Here is a 21,090-nt window from a genome sequence, read left to right as displayed (position 1 = left end):
CATGATTGTAAAAATGTATGTTTACAGATAGAGGCCTTTTTCTGCGCACTAAAGTCACTCCAAAATAGACCTTGCATGGCTTGCTAGTAATTGTTTTTCTGTGCACAAAAGTCTCTCAGTTGTGAATGTACTGCCAATGAATGGGAATATTTTGTGCACACTATCTCATGTCTAGGCTCTTATTTGTTCATTCTATTCTCAGTGCTGTTAACATGGTTTTTTGTCTTAAATTTTAAGTAAAAACAGGAGGACAATTGTTTTAAAATGTTTTTTTATTGATTCAAGAAATGCATTGTTCACAAATTGTTTCTTGATGTGTTATGTCATTATGTACATGCATGATGTAATTTTATTATCCACTTTCTTTTTCAGTGTTGACTTTCCATTTTATCAGTGTTGTAAATAATCAAGTCTTTCACAAACCAGTATTCTATTATATCATACCATCATGAGCACTATTTTATTGTCATATAATTGTTTCTTACTTGTTTTCTCTTGTGGTACCAAAACATATTTTTAGTAAATGAATTTCACATCCCCATAACCTGTGCAAGATAGCATTGTCCACACAAACACGTGCGCACGCACACGCATGCGCACACTCACTCACACACACACACACACACACACTGAAATCCCATAACAATTACCCACTGTGTAAGATATGTATCACTTTGCAACACCTGCCCTCCACCTGTGTAACTTAACATTCTGTAATAGTACTATTTAAAAATGTATATAATCTGAAAATGGCACAATACAGTACATATAAATATATATTCATGAATAATAAGAGGGGAGTTTTAAAGGGGAATGGGTCTCTGCCCACTATGATAAGGTGTGAGTTTCTGGGTTCCGTGAACCCCAAAGGATTACAAGGTGATTCTGAAGGAGTGTAAAATAATTGGCTTGGGAAAAAAATACAACTTTCTGTTTTACAAAAAGTTACAACTTCTTCCAAGGGGCAATTTTACATCTTCATATCCGTATACCATTATAAAGGATCGTCATTCTTTGGTCAGAGAATTCAAGTGCAGCTGGACGTGTAGGGGTTCGAGGGGCTGCTTCTTCTCCAGAAGACATCAGGGGGATTTGGTCTTGTCAAAGCAAATAGGATAAAAGCTGGAGGTAGTAAGTCTGAGAGCTACAGGCACACTTATGTAAACAATCAGAAGTCCAGTGTCAGTCCCGAAGACACAGAGGCTTCAGCTTGCACCAGGTAGTTTGGGAATGAGGTGTCGGCCCCCGATATGTCCACATTCTGTTCATCGGGAATCACCCCGGCGTCATCAAAGTGCTGCCACGGTTTACTATTGCGAGCTACTCCCTGTTGCTTCAAGTATCCTTGCTGACAAAAAAGCGGTGGCTTTCTGTGGGTCAGGGATGCGCGGAAGCATGATTCTGAGTGAGAGGAAGAAAGAAGGAAGTGATAGTTTCACACTGGACAGTTACCGTTATTACAGCTGCAGTCTGGTATCCAACCTTCAAGTGAAAACAGAAGAAACTATCATAACATTAGAATTTTTTACATTTAACAGTACTGTATAAAAAAATAATAATGTGAATTCATTATCGACACCACTTATCCTCCAGTCAGGGTTTTGGGGTGGGGTTGGTAGACCCCATCCCAGCTAGCAGAGATGGGGTTTGACTCTGGATTGATCACAGTGTCACATATAGAGACATACAACCATTCATCCACTCAGTCACACACAGTACTGTATTGTACATGCAGCCATATATTGTTTGCGGTCACACTTCATCCTGAGACTGCAATTTCCTTGCTCGCTCAAACACACTTTTACTCTCTTATTCACACATCAGGACAATTTAGGGTCTCCAAACAATGGTCTGCATGTTTTTGGACCTAGGCAGACACCACGAGGGGGGACATGGAGACTCCACAGACTTGAACCTGGGACCTTCTTGCTCTGAGGGAGAGTTACTAACCACTTGGCCAAACTTGGTTAACAGAGATCAGATAACTGGCAGCAGAGATCTGAGGTCAAGCTAGGATAGTTTCATGCTCTTAATTGGAATATTATTATCATCATCTCTTAAAAACACATTACCAACAGGCGATACAATGAGTTTTATTTTCAATTTTAAATATAGCATCTGAGCAATTTCTCCTGGAAAACCATGTCAGTTTTGCAAATTGTAATTCACGTGTGACTTAAAATTAACAAATAGATTAGATTACGAGTATTGTGACAGTTATATGACCACTGTTTTATTACAGATCTTAATTTGCTGCCATTCTGTGCTGCCCTCAGTGTTTCACCTTGTTGTAACGCATCATTTACAAATTTCAGGACTGCTTTTACCTGCATAGAAGGATCTGAGGTCAGTTTGTAAGCAGTGTTCCAGGAACTGTCTCAGGGGCTGAATATGAGAGATTGGACTCTCCCATTCAGTGAGGAAGTCCTCTACCATGTGATGGATGGCCTTGGGCCTCGGTAAAACCCAGCCATGCGGATGGAGCTTCATTTCTTCTTCTAGAAAAAAAAAGGTTAACAATACAAAGTAGGGCACCGGTCAAAGCTTGAAGAATGAAGTGATCCACAACTCACCAGTAGGAAGTCTTTCATAAAAGTACAAAACCGGGTGAAGGAAATTTGACTTCCAAGCTTTGGTCCAGTCGGTCACTGCCCTGCCGCGACCCAGAAAGTCAATCTTTTTCTTCCCATACTGCAGGACAAGAACCAGTAGTCCATGGCTGGACACTTCATGGCCCGAGAGAGATGAGAACTGAGGCAAAGCTTGTAGCGGGAACTCCTCCAAATATTCACTGTGTGTACTAGATGTTGGCATGAGAACAAAAGAAGAGACATGATGACGAGTTATGCTATACAAAAAATACAGTTGACAATCTGACAATAAGCATGCATCAAGAAGAATTGCTCATCAATGTACCCATGGTGTAATAATATTTACTGACCCACGTAGCAGTATAACGTCTCCTAGCATCTCGAACATTTGGTACAGCCCAGAGGCTTCGCTAATGCGCTTTAAAATCCAGGACTGCAGCTGTGTTGCTAAAAGTCTCTTGGATGGCCACAGGACACGATGGTTACGGTGTTCCAGTACACGATGCACAGCCCGCACTGAGGAAACAGATCCACGCAAGCTAATTTGATATCATTCTCAGTTTAGGCATTACTGGCAATAATTCATGAAAATTTGTACTCTCTGTCTGAATTCAGGACAATAATTATTTAAATCCTGGCAGGGTCTGAAGCAGGCTTTGAACTATGGCAAAATAGAAGGATAAAAAAAATCAAAATACAAGATCTCTTTGCAACAAATGAGAACATCTTAACATTCAATATGATAATGCTAACTTATTATTATAATGATAATAAGTTAATATCCCTCCTTGACCTAAAGTTTAATCTGGTCAAGGTTGGACCTCCCTCTGTCATGTCCATCTATGTCCATATTGATGAAAACACTTTTGGGAAAGCGCATCATATCAGAATTTTAGGATTAACTGATGGACATTTCCCATGATTATTCTGATTCTAAGCTTCATGCATAAAAAGCAGATTTACAGGAGGGACTAACAATGGAACAACTGCATTAAGCAGATGAGACAGCCATAACAGGGATAGGCAATGCTCATCTAAAGCTCCTTCAGTATAATTGGTTCTTCGGTTTATCTCCAAACCCTCTCAGTCTGACTTCATCTCCAGAACATCTAATATATGCTGTCCCTCTAATGGACAAAACTCATGATCCTCTCCATCCTCCTCACTCCCAACGAGAACCTCAACAATGAGAACCTGCTGCCTCCAGCTCTGCATCCTGACTTTTCCACCGTGTCTCTAAGACCAGACAACATAGTTGGTCTCACATCCATCTTCTACACCTTTCCTTTCATTTTCTTTTATCACACTTTTCAAATGTCATATAGAAGATGCCATGTAGCGATATGCGAACTGTGAAAATTTCATTCAAAACTCCATCATTTGCTAGCTTGTGAGTCATGATTCCCCATCCCCATTAACTCGTTCGCAAACTTGTCTCTGCTAATGATAGCAAAACTGTCAGAGTAAAAAAGGTCAAAACATAAAACTTCACCTGTGTAGCGAAATCCATGGACGAACCCACCAGCCGATGAGCGGTAGTCTCTGGAATGGGCAGCGGTTCCCAGGACAAATAATCCAGGAGTGTTTTGACCCTCATACCAGGCCGTCACCTTTGGCAGCCGCCCTCTCGCATTATCACTATTGGGTGGGCAGGCAGAGCTAAGGAGATTTTTTTTTAATGAAAAAGGTGAACATGGTAACAGGATGGTACGTTTGAAATTTGAGCACAAAATAAAACCTACCCTTTGCATGGACCCGTACCTGTCAAATATGCTGAAGTTGAATCGGAAGCCAAGGCATCGGATCACACGGTCATAGGGCTTTCGCATTGGGAAGTTATCAATGTGATATCCTGCCAGCTCCTCTGCTGTCACATCGGAGCTGTTTCTTTCCGTCTCCTGCGGCACGAACCTATTTAACGTTACATAATATTGCCCCCTCTGCTTTCCACCTGACGTCTTCCCACCTCGCAGTTTCTTTTTACTGATAACAATCTTCTCAAGGCGCGCTTCCAACAACCCATCCAGGGACTTCAGTTGGTACGTGTCTATTAGCTCATTATTCACAGCCCTGGGAAAGATTAAAAACAAAACATCTGTTGAGAGAAGTATTTTGATATGAAACATAAAGCTAGCAGTTACTTCTAGTCAGGAACAGACTACTTCGAAAGTCCGTTATAGTCCGTTATATTTGAAAAAGCACCCACGGTGACAGAACTGTAAAACCATATGGATGCTGTAAGCGTCATGTTCAAATTACTGGACAAATGTGGTCATATTGACAATGGAAGTGTGTGTGTGTGTCAGTGGGGTGGGTTGGGCTGGCTAATGGCAAGATCAAAACGCATCAAAATATATCTAAACAAAAGCCAAGTCAAAAGCTAATTTGAGTAGAGTAACTTAAAATTCTATAAGCAGTTTGTGCAACATGAAATATGCAAACTTAACCGAATAAACCTTCACAACTACATAAAAATTCCATTAAAATATGGCTGCGATATCAGATACTGTGAAGGTTAATAGTAATTTATATTATTCGATTCAAATTAGTTGAGAAAATAAGTCAAAGGGGAGCCACACAGGAAGTCAGTGATATGAATCAAGTCCCTAACTGGCCTTACCTAAGATCTCCGACGTAATGTGTTTGCCAGGCGAGTCGGATTGGGCTGCGACTGACCATGTGGACCCGACTTGCTCTTCCCATGATGCTCTGGGCTGTTTCAAAAGCAGAGTTTCCCTTCCCAAGAATGAGTACAGCCTGGTTCTTGTAGTCCTCCGGGTTAGTGGAGATTGATTCGTAGCCCTCGACGAAGCCAGAACCAACAAAGTCTACCTCTTGGGGAACCCACAAGCCTGTGGCCACCAGAAGGACACTACGGAGAGGAAGACAACATGATGCGACCCAGTACCTCTCTTGGGATAAAGTTTCGTTTCATAATGCAAAGACCTGCACTTGTAGTTTCCCGCACGTTGATCTGTAAGGATGTAACTCCTGCCGTTGTCCGAATTCGCTGCTGCAATTTTCCCGATATCGACACCGTACTGGATCCTCAAGCCGAGTTCATTCACATATCTGGACAGATACAATGGGAAGGCATCTGCCGGCGGGTAAAACTCACTGCTGATGTGCTTGAATAGGAGATCGGCTTTATCGCTTAGTAGGGAGTTCCAATCGTGGCGCAGATTGAACTCTGAGTTCTGCCTCCCAGTGTAGATTTTGTTAATACTGATGAGTTTCCTGTGCCTGGGGTATCTTGAGATGCAAAACACAAAGGACACTTGTCACATGCGAGTTAGGGCAAGAGAATGGTGATGTGCAAGTCGTGAACGGACCAATAAGACTCAAGTGCCATTTTACTGACTCACTCGACATGACTCCTTGTCTCTATTAACTCTAACTCTAACTAACTAACTCATCATTGATACTGCTAGGTAGCTCACTGCAAATAAGAGGCTAGAAAACACGCCACTGCAGTATGCAGTATGACTGCAGTTATGACTACATTTGCAAAGTTAATGATTATATTAACCAAGAATTGCAGAGTGCTTATCGTAGACCTCTCCACTCGCAAAATGAATGATTCACTGAGTAACTCAAACGGATCATTCAGTAGATCAGCGCTACTCAGAACACATGACTGACTCAGTGACTCAAATGACTCAAAAACCCGATTCTCTTTGGTGAATCACTTGAGTTAACTCAATTCAGTCAAAAGCAGGTTGGAATGGGTGGAGAAAAGTGTCAGGGGTACTATGTGATAGAAGACTTTCAGCCAGAATAAAAGGAAAGGTGTACAAGACAGCGGTGAGACCAGCGATGATGTATGGACTAGAAACTGTTACAATGACCAAAAGACAGTAGGCAGAACTAGAGTTTGCAGAGATGAAGATGTTGAGGTTCTCTTTGGGAGCAACCAGGATGGATAGGATCAGGAATGAGTCTATCAGAGGAACAGCACATGTTAGATGTTTTAGAGAGAACGTCAGAGAAGCCAGACTGAGATGGTTCGGTCATGTACAGAAGAGGGATAGAGAATATATTGGTAGACGGATGCTGGAATTGGAGCTGCCAGGCAAAAGGTCTCGAGGAAGACCAAAGAGAAGATTCATGGACGTAGTGAGAGAGGATATGAAGGTAGTTGGTGTGAGAAAGGAGGATGCAGAGAATAGGGTTAGATGGAGAAAGTTGACTCGCTGTGGTGACCCCTGACGGGAAAAGCCGAAAGAAGAAGAAGAAGGGTCAAAAGAACCATCTTTCCCATCTTGGCAGGAAACTTGCAAACGGTTCACCCATTCCTTAATCAACTCACACGCAGATAGCGGCAGAGCTGCCATGCAAGGCGCCAACCAGGCTATCAGGGGCAACTCTGGGTTCTGCGTATTGGACACTTCGGCTAGCAGACAAGAGGATCGGGGATCAAAGCCGCACCCCTCCGACAGGAAGGGACACCCTCCCCCTATATATCAAAGTTACCTACTTCTCAAAGAAACTGCCTGGTCCTGAGTTCCTCTCCAAGATGATGTAGTCTCTATTAGCCTTTGAGAGGAAGTACCCCATCTGAAGACCTGCAGGGCCAGCACCAAGGACACAGTACTGGTAGTGGAGAGTGTCATTGTGCCTGGGGTCTTCTGCCCAGCATGTGACCGGGCCAGCCAGTATGATCAGGACCACAAACGAAAGGTTCGAATCCATAACCTATCAGACAGAGTGTATGAGTCTAGGTAAACAAACAGTAACAATAAACTGGCACAAATACTAAAATATTCCACTGTGGAAACTGAATGACACAGAATCTGAAACCGAGCAAATTACATGAAGATTATATCAGAAACTGTTTCAGCAATGGATCAAGGTGTTTTGATCACCGTCCTGCTTCACTACCAGTGCACCCTGGGAATTGAAGTATTCATAACGTGCAAATTCCACGGTTCCAGCTGTTGTAGACTTGCGAGGCGGCCGGGGAAAAGTCCCCGCAGGCCGATGTTATATCACCGTGTAGTGAGGATGAGGCGGCGACCGTCGTCATGCAGATGAAGAGTGAGTAAACCTCCCGTGAAAGACTCCGACGTAAACGTCACCTTTTTTTTAATTTACGACGGCGGATCCTTTTCTGCCGGCTGCGCTGAGACGTGGAAGTCGTCGAGATTTCTACATGTTTACTGCCACGGAATGCGGGACGCGTTCGGCGCGACGGCCCGTGCGTGTGGGCATGTCCTCCCCCCCGAAAGTCCACTGGCTCAGCCCACCTCCTCCTCACCTCCTCCAAATGCGACCTCCCACTCCCACTCACAATGGAGGACTGGACATAGAATAGAATAGAATAGAATAGAATAGAATAGAATAGAATAGAATAGAATAGAATAGAATAGAATAGAATAGAATTCTTATTATTAGTTTATTCTTCTTTATTCTTATTTTAAAAAAGGGGGAATATAATATAGAACACTACAATAGAATAAGATGGAATTGACCAGAGAAGACTAAAGTGGAATAGAAGAGATTGATGTTGAATTACATAAGGGGGAACAGAATCAAAGGAGTAACATGGAATGTTATAATACATTATGTAAATTAATAAAAGAGTGGAATATAATACAGCAAAGTACAATAGAATATGATGGTGCTGAACAGCGAACACTGAAGTGGAATAGAATAGATTGTTATAATAAATTATAAAAATGAATTAAAAAAAGTGGAATATAATGTAATATATACAATAGAATAATATGGAATTGACCAGAGATGACCAAAGTGGAATTGAAAATATTATAAGGTTGAATTAAATAAGGTGGAACAGAGTACAGTTGAATAACATGGAATGTTATAATACATTATATAAATTTATAAAAAAGTAGAATATAACACAGCATGGTACAATAGAATACGATGGAACTGAACAGCGAACTCTGAAGTGGAATGGAATAGAATAGAGTAGAATGTCATAATAACGTATAAAAACTAATAAAAACAGTGGACTATTATGTTGCACAGTACAATAGAATAAGATGTAATTGACCAGAAAAGGCTAAAGTGGAATAGAATAGCGTGAGGTTGAATTAAATAAGGTGGAACAGAGTACTGTTGAATAAAATAACATGGAATGTTATAATACACTTGTAAATTAATAAAAAAAAGTTGTATATAATACAGCACAGTACAATAGAGTATGATGGAATTGAACAGCGAAGACCAAAGTGGAATAGAATAGAATCGAATAGAATAGAATCGAATTGAATGTTGCAATTAATTATATAAATCAATTTAAGAAAGTGGAATATAATATGCCACAGTACAATATAATAAGATGAAGATAGAATAGAATAGAATAGAATAGAATAACATGGAATGTTATGATATATTATATGATAATTAACAAGACAGTGGGATATAATACAGCCCAGTGCAATAGAATGTGATGGAATTGAACAGTGAAGACTGAAGTGGAATAGAATGGAATATAATATATGTAGCAAAGTAAAAGCAAGTAAAGAATAGAAAGAGGCTGCAAGAAGTAGAATAAGGTGGAATTGAATGGAATACATAACAGTATAATACACTACAATTAAATAAAGTGGAATACAGTTGAACATAATAACATGGAATGAGGTGATAGGTAGTGAAATAAGTGGAATATAATATAGCAGACTATGTTTGACCCTGAGTGCAGGATAAGCAGCAGACGATGCATTGATGGGAAATAGAATGGAGTAAGGTGGAATAGAATAAATAGAATAGAATACAGTAGAATAGATAAGGTGGAATATAATAGAATATAGCAGTGTAGTACTGAATAGTGTGTGTTGTGGTCGACCTGTTTGCCAAATTCATAATCCAACTCTAAAATTATATTAAATAATTAACTAAAATCTACAAATATTATTGTTGCATCACAGTTGGGTTTAGCAAAATGTGCATGTCCAATTTGAGGTATCAGTATTGTCTGTCAACATCTCGGAGCTGTACTGTTACTGTTCTTTTGTTGGTGGAGTCCAAACAGGCCAAGAACCTGTTGAAACCACCAGGCTATAGGGTCCTTCTATTGGCCCTGTGCAGGTCCAGTAACTAAAAACAAGTTCTAGCTTCAAAACGGTTAAATCAACGCTGATTTCTTTGCACCATCTCTCGGGTGAACTTCAACCTAATTTCGGATCTTTGTTGAGTCATGTTTTCGCCACTGTGTTTTCTGACATTTTCTGCTTAGTCACGTTACAATACAAGCAGTCAGTAATTTTCACTTCCATTTTTACTCGGCTGTCACACACCCCGCTGGTATAAAGAGAGGCAGGATTGTTGAGATACAGCAGAGCAATAAGTCAGAGCTAGAGACAGAAGTTTTTTGGACGCAGGATCAAGAAGAGAAGGCCACAGTCTCTCTGGTAGGTATAACACATCCTTTTACAATTTATTTTTCATATTTTAATGCCTCCACTAACATACAGCAATGATTTTGTGCAAAAGGAAAACCATGAAGATTGCAGGGAATGGTCATGTCACAGGAGCTGACAGGTACGAGCATCTCAGTGGCTGCTCTTGTGTCAAGTCCATTCATTATCTTTCACTGACTGTATTTTTGGGTTGCCCATCTTCACCCAGGGATTTGTCTGAGGAAATCAAGGACGTCACCAAGGAAATCCATGTGAGAGCTGAGAGCACACAGCTGATGATGAGTTACCAGAAGGGTCAGATAATCCTGCCACAACACAAGGTATGCTCTTGACACCCTAACTCCCATGCAGTTTGGATCTGCAGAGACACACACACCTTGGAGAAATCTTTACTAATGATTCAAACACGTTGATTAATTCCACTTTCCTTGCAGCTCCTGCTGTGTTCCCTCTATGAAATCTACAAGGTCCTGGAAGAAGAGCTGGACAGAAATTCTTCCCATCCATCAATTGCACCGATCTACTTTCCCCAGGAGCTAGCTCGTCTGGACACTCTAGAAACAGATCTGCAGTATTTCTTTGGTCCCGATTGGAGGAAGAAGATGATTGTTCCCGCAGCCACTCACAGATATGCACAGAGACTGAGAGAGGTACGTGCACTTCAGAAATTTACTTCATCTATTAATTTATTGATTGATACCACTATACCACTTACCTTACAGTCAGGGTACTGGGGGGCTGGAGCCTATCCCAGCAGTCACTGGTCAGTGGACTGATGGGCAGTCGATACTAGATACCCTCATTCGTTCAGGAGAGGAGTTTACTGCATATTTTTGGACTGAGGGAGAGAACGGGGGATAACATAGAATCATATATCCACTGCACTAACTGTAATATTTTTTTAAATTTTAGTCATTTCAATTACTAATTCCCATATGAATTTTTATTCTTGGGTGGCACTGTGTTGATTGCATCTGCCTCACAGCAAGATTAGATTACTGGTTAGATTCCAACTGGGGGCCTTTCTGTGTGTGAATTAATGAGTGAATGATTTTATTCAGAAACTGTGCAATATTTCATCTCATAACAGCTACACTGTGCAATATTTCATCTCATCTCATAACAGCTACACTACAATTTTCCCTCCTATCATACTATTGTGCACTCCTTACCTCACTTGTTACTAAGACACTTATAGTTTTATCACTGCTTACTAAGTCACTTTATAGTTTCACTGAGACACTTTATAGTTTATAGTTTATTTTTATTTCTAATTCTGCCTTTCTTTTATTATTTATTACTGTTATATTTTCTGTAACTCTGGCACAGCAATTTCCTTCGGGATTAATAAAGTTGTTCTTATTCTTATTATTCTTATTCTTATATCACCATATTACGTGTGGATGAGAGGGTGAATGGATGTCTGTCTCAATATGACGTGAATGAGAGTGAATGGTTGTAGGGTGAATGACAGTCAGTCAGCGGTTGTATGTCTGTTTGTGACATGTGAATGACAGGTTGAATAATTGCATCTCTGTATGACGTGTGAATAAAATGGTGAACAGATGTATGTCTCTCAGTATATGTGGCACTGTGACCAACCGGTCCAGGGTGAATCCTGCCTCTTGCTCAGTACCAGCTGGGGTAGGCTCCAGCACTATCCTAACTGCAGGAAAAGCTGCATGGATAATGAATGGATGGCTAATTTGGACACAGATCATTGACATGCTTCTTATTCAAGGACTAAAATGACAAAAATCTGTGCTTGATGCTCGATTGGTCTCCAGGAAATTCTTATGTTTACTTTGCAGGTGGGCATGAAGAAGCCTGTGCTTTTGGTGGCCCACGCCTACAGTCGGTACCTCGGAGACCTGTCAGGGGGACAAGTGCTGGGGAAACTGACGCAGAAGTCTTTGGGGCTTCCCAGCAAAGAGGGGCTTTCCTTTTTCTCCTTCCCCGGCGTGACGAGCTCCCATCGTTTCAAGCAGCTGTACAGGAGCCGCTTGAACAGCATTGAGCTGACAGAAGGGGAGAGGAAGGAGCTGCTGGAGGAGGCCGTCAGAGCCTTTGACCTCAACATTCAGGTAAGAGTCCCAAACTGAAGAACCAGTTCAGAAGTTCCACTTTACCTCCTAAAAAGAGCAAATGGATGCGACAATGCTTACATGCTCAACACATCCTGACTTTTTAATGTTTTTTTGGTCCAGGTTTTTGAGGATTTGCAGAACATGTTGAGTGTCATGGACGCAGCAGGGGACCAGCCATGGAGCGGTGCCGCCAGCTTCTCATATTCACGCATGGTGCCGCTGACAGTGGGACTGTGTGTCACACTGGCCACCATTGGGATAGGAATGTTATCACTTTAGCGTTTTCCATCACCACCATCGGATGAAAACATGAAGCACTTTATTGATTACCACATTCGACAAAAGAAATCAAAAGAAAAACTGTCATTTATAATAAAAAGAAATATCACATCAGTGATTGTCATATTGTCAGATTACTGTTTAAAGAAATGATATTCTTCACCTGATTGTGATGTGATGATTGAATAAAAGTTTTTGAACTATACCATTGCCTTCATTCTGTTTGAGCTTATAAATGAAATACTGTGACTCCCTCATGAAAGCCTTTTAATTAAGGCAAGGAATGTTTGTTTAATTGTGTAGTTTAAGCCAATGCCAATAGCTAAAATGGCAAATTTATCATTAAAAAGGTTTAGGGAGTCATAGGTCTTTGGTGAATCTAAGGACTCTGGGCCCCGGCTTAAAATTTGCATTTTTTTAGCTTTATCCAACTGGTAAAACAAAATCTGAGAGATCAGGCAGTTGGTGGGAGAAACATGCACATTCCACCCAGAAAAATCCCTGAAATGAGACAAGAAACCTCCAGCACTAACCACTGCAGGACTCGTTTGGTTTCAGAGAATTACAACTTGCTGACGAGCAGACAGCGCGGCAGTGGTTTGTAGTTCAATTTCGAAGACTTCTCTATGTTGCCATGCCTTCTGCCGGTCAAAAATTGGAAACTCAAAGTCTAAATTGTCTGTGGATAGTTGTACGTCTCGACTTGGACCTGTGATTGACAGGTAGCTGGCCCATGGCCACTGGCTTAATGACAGCTGAGATTGGCTGCAGGCTAAGATGCCCCATACATAAGTTCCGACTGATTTTACGGTTAAGCTCAGTTGGCTTGGATATACTATACGGTTTTAGCATTTGTTTTACATCCTTTCCCAAATGTGGATATTGCATCAGAGTATATATTGCTATCGGTTCTATATATAACATTTTGATAATCTTATTTGATGGTTCACACCTGTGTGTTTCAGTCTTTTTATGGAAGAATGTAATTTTTGGAGCTATGATTTTCATCAATATATTAGATGAATTTGATGCATTGCCACAATGAATGGTTGAATCTGAGGTTTTGACCATGGGTGAGGATGAAAAGGGGTGGGAATACTGTGATGGCTTGCACTACTCTGTATGTGTGTGTGAGAGATGGAATTATTTTTTTTATTACTTTCCATGGGACAACAAATACAAATTAGCTATCGAGCTACAATCTGGCGCAACCATCCTTGCTAAGTTTGTTCCTAATATTTTTGAACAGTCCCATAATATAGGAATAAATGAAATCGTAACCGATCCAACAGTAAAAGGCACTTTTCATCACACAAGCAGAAGTTTTTTTTCTCCCAACATCAACAGGGGACTTGCTTGTTTGTGGAGAACAGCATGATAGAAGCCTTGCTCAATGACAGTGATGCTGGACTATCATTTCAAATACATTTATTCACTTTAAACAGGCTTAATTTTGACTGTGATACACAAAATCCAAACAAAGAGTAAACCCAATCAGCAGACGAAAACTATTTACAGCAACAAAACCGAACTGGATGCATGTTTGAAGACTGGACTGTTCTACTTGACTCTGTAGAGCACCTTCCTCTGCATGCGATGCTGAAGCTCACCTCTTCTCAGCATCATCTGGAGGACTTTGTAAATGGCATGCTCTGGATATTTCTGGAAAAGGGTACAGGCAAGATTTAAGACAAAACCTCCGAGCATCACTTATAGCAACAACTTAGACCTTGTTTGGATTTTTGAGACCGACCTGTTTGCAGAAGTCTTGAACCACACTGTGCTCAGACACCTGGGAGCCGATGGCAAAGCGTCTCTTCAGCTGCTTCTCGATGCGTGAAATCATCTCCTGGTCCTCTTGGGTTGTGAAGCCTTCCACCCCTGCGAACGGAGAGTAGTCAAAATGAGAGCAAATAACAAATATCCCATGCTGGTGTTGAACTCAGTACCAGTCTCGGACAAGAGGGGTTATTTTTCCCCCAAAGTCTGCAGCCACACACCTGACAGGGTGCCAGAAAGCACAGCATCCAGGGTGGAGATCTGGAAGAGTCGCAAGGCCTCATCCACCTCTTCCTCTCCAGCAATGGCCTGCAGCTTCATCTTGGCCAGAGACTCCGCGATCCGCACAACAGCCTCCAGCTGCCTGAGGAGAACCACACATACACATGATTACTGAGGGATCCCTCGGAATGAAGAAGGTGGAGAGGAAGAGACAGGAAGAAAATTGAAATACCTGACAGTGATGGGGATGGAGGGTCTCTTGTCAGTCTCTCTCTCATGTTCTTTTGCACCACTCCTCATCACCACATATTTGTTTTTCAGCTTCTCTGCGGCTGCAGCAGAGAGCCGGGGGCCGCATTTACTGCCGGGGGGGAGGGACACATATTCAAAGAGCATGTACGGTCAACTCCATATGAAAACCAAACTAAAAAGAAGGAACTAAAACAAAAAAAAAAAGGAGACTCACGCTCTGGCATATGCAATGTATTTCTTGAGGACTGCGAGTGAAATCTCCCCCTCCACACCTTCCATCTGCGTCTGAGCACTCAGGTGGACATTCATCACATGATGAGCCAAAGTCTGCGTGCAGGATGCAAAGGGGATATTTCAGTGAGTAACAGCGGTTTCGGCCATTTCAGATGGATTTGAGGCGTTTCCGCCTGAAGGCGTATGGCACGTGTTACCATGTCTCTCTGCCTGTCATGCTGGTCTTTGATAATGAAGATCATGTCAAAGCGGGACAGGATGGTGGGCATAAAGTCAATGTTCTCCTCCCCTTTGGTGTCATCCCAGCGGCCAAACACAGAGTTCGCTGCCGCAAGCACGGAGCAGCGGGAGTTCAGGGTAGTGGTGATGCCTGCCTGAAATGATTATACGGATTATCAAACTTGTCCATCCCCTAATTGAGGTAAGAAAACAGTGCCTTAAAAAAAATGTAGCAATACCTTGGCAATAGAAATGGTTTGCTGCTCCATGGCCTCGTGGATGGCCACCCTGTCATCTTCCCGCATCTGAGGCACAAAAATAAATGAATAAATAAATAAAATAAATAAATAATAATAATAAAATACAAACAAAAAAAAAAAAACATTATTGTAATGGCTGCTGTGAGGTAACAAATTTAAAATCTAACTAGCAGATCTCACTTTGTCAAACTCATCAATGCACACAACGCCACCGTCAGCGAGCACCATGGCTCCCCCCTCCATGACGAAGCCGCGGGTGCTGGGGTCCCTCAGCACGGAGGCAGTGAGGCCAGCTGCACTGCTGCCCTTGCCGGAGGTGTAAACCTGATGTCACGGAAAGACATTTTACAGGGTCATATCAGACCATCATCCAAACACAATGATGTGCAATATCAAGACATTTGCACTGATAAGGTGCATTAAAATGAAGAAAAAGTTTTAATTTGAATTTCACACCAGATCAAGGAATTGGAATACATTTAAAGTGTTGTTGTTTTCACTCTCTTCCTGTTAGATTTACGCTGAATGACCGGTGCACTCTTCCTTCTACGACTACAACTACGGTTCACACAAACATCATCGAGATCGACAGGGGTGCCCAACACACCCATCATGATCAACCAGTCAGCGGCAGCCCTGCCACAGAATACACTACACTACACGTAAGGGGTGGCGTGGCTGCAAAAACACTGGGAGCCACTCCACCCTTTGGAAATTTAAAATGAATTAACTCGGTATATAATGTTTTTTTTGCCTTTATGGTATGTATGAACAAAACGTGTTACTTTTTTTTTATTAAAAAAAAAAAAAAAATCAATAAAAAAAAGCAGATAAAACAAAATAACATTTCTACATGCAACAAAACATTTTGAACTCTCAAAAAAAGATGTTGGGGTGAGTCCTTGCATCAATTGAAAAAAATAAATAAATAAAAAATAAACAAACTTAAATTATGCACTGGCAGCAAACCAAAAATGTCCTCTCGGTGTGCTGTCATCCTTTTACTGGCATGTGCAAAGAGAGACAAAAATATTTTAACATGATTTATTTATATTACCGCCATCATCTTCAAATTTAAAATTACAATTTTAAAAATTAACCAACTCAATAAAATACATTTTAATTCAATACTCTATTTTCAAAAGCCGCAGGGAGACGCATCAGAGGGATCACAGAGCCACATGCGACTCCAATGCAGTGGGTTGCCGACCCATGTCCTAGCCAACTGAAGAGTTGTTGAGCAAGACACTGAACCCCTAACTGCTCTGCTGGTGCTGCTACTTAGCTACCTCATGCTTCATTCATGAGTTAAATACAGTGGTCAAATATCACTGATGTTGTGCTCTATGTATCACTGAAGGTGACAATAAAGGTATTTCTTCTACTGTTGGTAGTTTGCATGTCATTCAAAAAAAAAAAAAAAAAATCATAGCAAGGTATTGGACAGAAATGTATTGCATACAGTTCATGCTGTCCTGACTGGTAAGCAATATATATTTAAATATAAAGTATACTCCTAGCATTTTTATTATTGGTAGATCCTTTTGACTTCGTCATTTTAAAAGTAGCTAGCAAGCCAAAAAAGTAGCAAACCCGTGGTTTAAAGGGTAAACAAACATGGACGACAAACAGCTATTGACTAATAGCTCTATTAGTGCAGTCTTGTTTCATTCCCCTGTATCCCACCTACACTTTTTCTATTGGCTGCATGAGACCTTTACAGTAAGGAGCATTTGCTCATTCACACACGCACACCAATAGTGGAAGAGCTGCCTTGCAAGGTGCTATCTTGGCTGTTAGGTTGGGGTTCAGTGTCCTGCCCAAGGACATACGAGTTTTGTTTCTGCGCTGACTAGCCTTGCATGTCCCCAGCTTGTTCTGCAGGATTAAGAATTGTGGGTAAAAAAGAACCTTGCAGCCTGTCCCCAACCTAAGGGATGTATTCTTGTGATCAGATCAGTTGCTAACCTGATGAGGGCTGGTTCTAGACAGGTAAAGCTCCAGCGGTGGTGCAAATATGGTAAGAAAAAAAAAGTGCTGTTACCCCAATAGGAGAACACCTTTCCACAAACTTCAGCAGCTGGGACTTGGCTGTACCAGGATCTCCAAGCATCAGCAGGTTAATGTCCCCCCTTCGGGTGAGACCATCGGGCAACCTGGCGGGGAAACGAATGTAGGTATATTCAGATTGCACAGGATGTTTTTTTTTTTTTAAAGTAGATTGTACAACTGGATGCAGCATTTATTGTCACCTCTTCCTCGAACCGCCAAACAACAGACACGTGATGGCTTTTTTGAGGTCATCACTGCCGTAGATGGAGGGAGCCACAGAGCGTGCCAGAGAGGAGTAGATGTCCGGGGAAGCAGCCAGTGCCCTTAGTTCCTCCTCTTCGATCGGAGAGACCGACCCGGTTGCGCCACGACCTGCCAAGACACAATATACAATTATCAAGAATCAAGATTTTTTAATTGTCATTGTGCAGGCACAATGAAATTTTGCAATGAGTGCTCTTGGCTCGGAGCAAGGAAAGGTTTTTATAAAAATATATAAGCAGGTTATTTACACAGTTATTACTACTCCTCTATGTTCATATCACAGAAACACAAAGAGATATCCAGTTATAGACTATATCTAATTTAACATTGTGCCATGAAATGTAATAAAAGACCTTGCTGAGCAATACAAAGATAAAAAAAAAAGAAAGAAGGGAAAATTAGTTTTTTTGCTATGTAAATGTAAAGGAGAACATATTAGTTTTAATCAATCACCTGCCCCCATCTTGAAAAATGAAATATTGTAATATTAATTTACCAGTGCCTTCTGCGTCCACCCCAATGCCCACCACTCGCAGGTAGGATGTGCGAATTCCAACGCCAGAGGACTTCTCTCTGCCTTTGGCCTTGGCTTCAGACATCTTCTTAATGGAGTATATACCCATAATGGTGACTCGGTTTCCCGGGACGACACGGTCACAAAGGTACCTGAGAGAAAAGGTGCGCAAAGTTAACGGGAGCCCACCTTGTACGCCCCGCATAGCTGCAAAGCAATGAAATACCTTGGGCTAAACATCTCACCTATCACAGTAGAGCTGTAGGTGACGGGGCATTTCCCCGTGTGGCACTGAGTCAGGAGACTCCTGAAGACGGAGCATCTGGAAGTCCACACAAACACATCGGTCCGGGATGATAAAGTAGGGGTCAACAGGGCACTTGGCTGTTCCAGCATTATCACTGTGAAGAGATTTCTTTAGTGAGGTGTGAATTATTACATTTATAAGTATTTACCTTCCAAAGTTGTGTAGCTCTAGAGGCCTACAGCTTCATATTGCCTAAGACAAGGATCAGCAACCTTTACCACTAAAAAGAGCAATTTGGACCCGTTTCCACATAGTAAAGAAAACACTGGGAGCCACAAAACCCTTTTGAAATGTAAAATGAATTAATACAGCTGATAAGGTTATTTGTTTTCCTTTATGCTATCTATAAACTAAATATGTGTTACAGTATTTTTTGCTTGTTCTTTTATAAAATCAATGAACAACTACAGAGAAAACGAAATAGACTTTCTGCATGCAACAAAACATTTCGAACATTTTGAAAAAAAACACATGATGGTTGACGGTTACTTTTAAGCAAAATACTCAGTCTATTTGAGTCTATTTGATTTACAACAATATACCCTCTCATCCACACACCATATAAACATACATCTATTCACCCTCTCATTTACATGTCTCGACATCTCAGGGTCCCTAATGAACCTCCTGCATGTTTTTGGGACTGTGGGAGAGATTGAAGAACCCAGAGGGAAACCACACAGACACGTGGAGAACACTGAGACTACACACTCCACACAGCACCAACATACCTCATCCGGCATAGCTTACATAGCTCATAAGCTCAATATTAGGCATATTGTGTCATATGGGCAGAGGGATGCGATAAAATGAATAAATATCAGTCCATAAGAAATAAAAAGCCCCTTCGCAACGAGAATGTCATACTCACTTGTTGCATTTACGGGGCAGAGCGTATCCTTGCAGGCCTGGAGGAAGAGGGATGTTGCTAATGACGGCACGACAGCCACGACATTGCAAGCACACCTTGGTGGCCTTCGCCTTCACCGTTGTGGCCGAGATAATGATACCATGTACCTTTACCAGACGAGACACCTGGTCCGACTGAATGTGGACAAAATTGGTTTAAAAAAAATTGATTAATCTGGCAAGATAACAACAGAGGAAAAAAAATACAAAAAAATTAGGTGCGTGTTTTACTTTCAGGCTCCGAATGGAGGCATGATGTGCTTCACTATTCAGCATGACTTGGATGTCCTGCACTGTCTCCTCCCCAGCAGGCCGGGGACGGGTCACCTCATCAGCAACCTCCTTTGCAGCTTCTTCCAGCTGCAAAAATCAGACCAAACTCAAATTGCAAAGGTATATTTATAAAAAAAAGCATGCATCTGTCATCTTGAAGTTCATGTATCGGTGTATCTTACCAGCGGCAGGTTGTCTGAAGGAACCTTGTAGAGGCAGTCCGCAAGGTCCTCATCAAAGCTGGCTAGGTCTTCCATCTCCACCTTTATCCAATATTCCCCAAGCGTGTAGTGTCTCTTGAGCTCATCTCTGGTTTAAAGATACATAAAAACAAACAGTAATCAATTACTGTGATGCTGAGCTGCTCACTGCATGGTATTCAATGCCAGCTAGTTACCAACATGCCAACAAACCTAATAAGAACGAACACATATAATTTCCATTGTTATATATACAGTAATAACAATATATTTAAAGAGCACTCTCCATCAACGTGCTGTTATGATGGAAAGGATAAGTAATACCAGATCTCTTTCACTGAACATAGAATTAAATAGTACATTTGAAATATGTCTGCATTTTTGAAAGCTTTACCAATTCCAAATTGAAGATGTAGTATACAATATAGTATTTTTTTGTAACATGGCTGATTCCGGTCACTAAAGAACACTAATCTCAGGGATCAGGTGAAATGTTTAATTTACTTCTTATCTGAATTTTTTTTTTTTTTTTTACATGTTTTTGTTTTTTATTTTAATTTTTGGGGGATCTGGTGAATTGGAAGGTAACCATAGAGCGATGACGTACTTCCGGCTGTGAAAGGACCAACAAAGCAAAGCTTGCTGTAGACCTTTCCGACTGGGAAGCAAACAATAATAATGATAGTAGTCGTTGTACATTTGAAGGTGCCTTAATAATAAATTACTTGGAGATTCTAGCAAGAAATTGTTGTTTCCAAGTACAATTCTGGGTGTTTACAAACATTTTTGAACCACTTTAGCAAGACAACATAGATTTAACTTCAGGGCTCAGTAGCTATCAAATAGCTAGTTATCCCATGTTTTTTCCAAGCTGGTAATCCCACCTGTATTTGTAGCTGAATCCAGTTCCGTCGGTCCCCACTCGGAACTGCCGGAGAAACTCCCGGAACCGCTTCTTGATCTGGATCCGCTTCTGGCCACCGTCGTCCAAGCCCGCACCGTCGCCACCTCCGAAGCTGTCGCTGTAGTAAACCCCGGGGTCGTCGAAGCCGGACATGATGAGTGAAATCGGTGGAGGAAAATACGTGGGTGAGTTTTTTTAATTTATTTTTTATATTATTTTTAAGAAACTATCAAAATGGATGATCTTGGTGAGAGAGCTGCCAACGTGGTCCTCGGGCGGCAAGAAGTGAATTCTTCTTCGTTTCTTCCCGCGAAACAATCCTCACCACGCCCCGCACTTGGCCTGCCATTGGCTTAAAG

The 21,090-nt window shown here is 41.4% G+C and overlaps 3 protein-coding genes across 4 annotated transcripts; 1 reads left to right on the top strand and 2 right to left on the bottom strand.

Annotated features, from left to right (window-relative positions):
• Positions 1-254: 254 nt before the first annotated feature.
• foxred2 (FAD-dependent oxidoreductase domain containing 2) lies at positions 255-7,852 on the bottom strand. 2 transcript variants are annotated; one of them, XM_086170516.1, is made up of 10 exons: positions 7,670-7,852; positions 7,069-7,286; positions 5,538-5,843; positions 5,212-5,463; positions 4,353-4,661; positions 4,084-4,250; positions 2,942-3,107; positions 2,574-2,800; positions 2,328-2,495; positions 255-1,401 (listed from the first exon to the last, which is right to left on the bottom strand). In XM_086170516.1, exons 2-10 carry the CDS (start codon positions 7,281-7,283, stop codon positions 1,169-1,171), a joined length of 2,043 nt encoding a protein of 680 aa, XP_086026642.1. In that variant the 5' UTR covers positions 7,284-7,286; positions 7,670-7,852; the 3' UTR covers positions 255-1,168. The 2 variants fall into 2 exon arrangements, with proteins under 2 accessions (XP_086026642.1, XP_086026640.1); XM_086170514.1 differs by having other exon boundaries at positions 2,328-2,498; positions 7,069-7,288; positions 7,671-7,680.
• Positions 7,317-12,547, top strand: hmox1a (heme oxygenase 1a). Its single transcript, XM_086170517.1, has 7 exons — positions 7,317-7,628; positions 9,869-9,967; positions 10,050-10,097; positions 10,185-10,296; positions 10,411-10,626; positions 11,788-12,060; positions 12,184-12,547. Exons 3-7 carry the CDS (start codon positions 10,057-10,059, stop codon positions 12,340-12,342), a joined length of 801 nt encoding a protein of 266 aa, XP_086026643.1. The 5' UTR covers positions 7,317-7,628; positions 9,869-9,967; positions 10,050-10,056; the 3' UTR covers positions 12,343-12,547.
• A 1,208-nt stretch (positions 12,548-13,755) lies between these two features.
• mcm5 (minichromosome maintenance complex component 5) lies at positions 13,756-21,000 on the bottom strand. Its single transcript, XM_086170382.1, has 16 exons — positions 20,712-21,000; positions 19,810-19,936; positions 19,586-19,714; positions 19,317-19,489; positions 18,384-18,539; positions 18,121-18,290; positions 17,561-17,732; positions 17,353-17,464; positions 15,489-15,632; positions 15,288-15,353; positions 15,027-15,203; positions 14,810-14,922; positions 14,576-14,704; positions 14,343-14,485; positions 14,096-14,223; positions 13,756-14,004 (listed from the first exon to the last, which is right to left on the bottom strand). The coding sequence occupies exons 1-16, from the start codon at positions 20,882-20,884 to the stop codon at positions 13,903-13,905; spliced, it is 2,214 nt and encodes a 737-aa protein (XP_086026508.1). The 5' UTR covers positions 20,885-21,000; the 3' UTR covers positions 13,756-13,902.
• Between the last annotated feature and the right edge of the window lie 90 nt (positions 21,001-21,090).

This window comes from Fistularia commersonii, chromosome 23 (assembly GCF_037954325.1).
Source record: "Fistularia commersonii isolate RoL2024-O1a breed Wild chromosome 23, RoL_Fcom_v1.0, whole genome shotgun sequence".
Classification (NCBI taxonomy): Eukaryota; Metazoa; Chordata; class Actinopteri; order Syngnathiformes; family Fistulariidae; genus Fistularia; species Fistularia commersonii.
The sequence above is the reverse complement of the archived record's forward strand: the minus strand, read 5'-3'. Positions and strand labels throughout refer to the sequence as shown.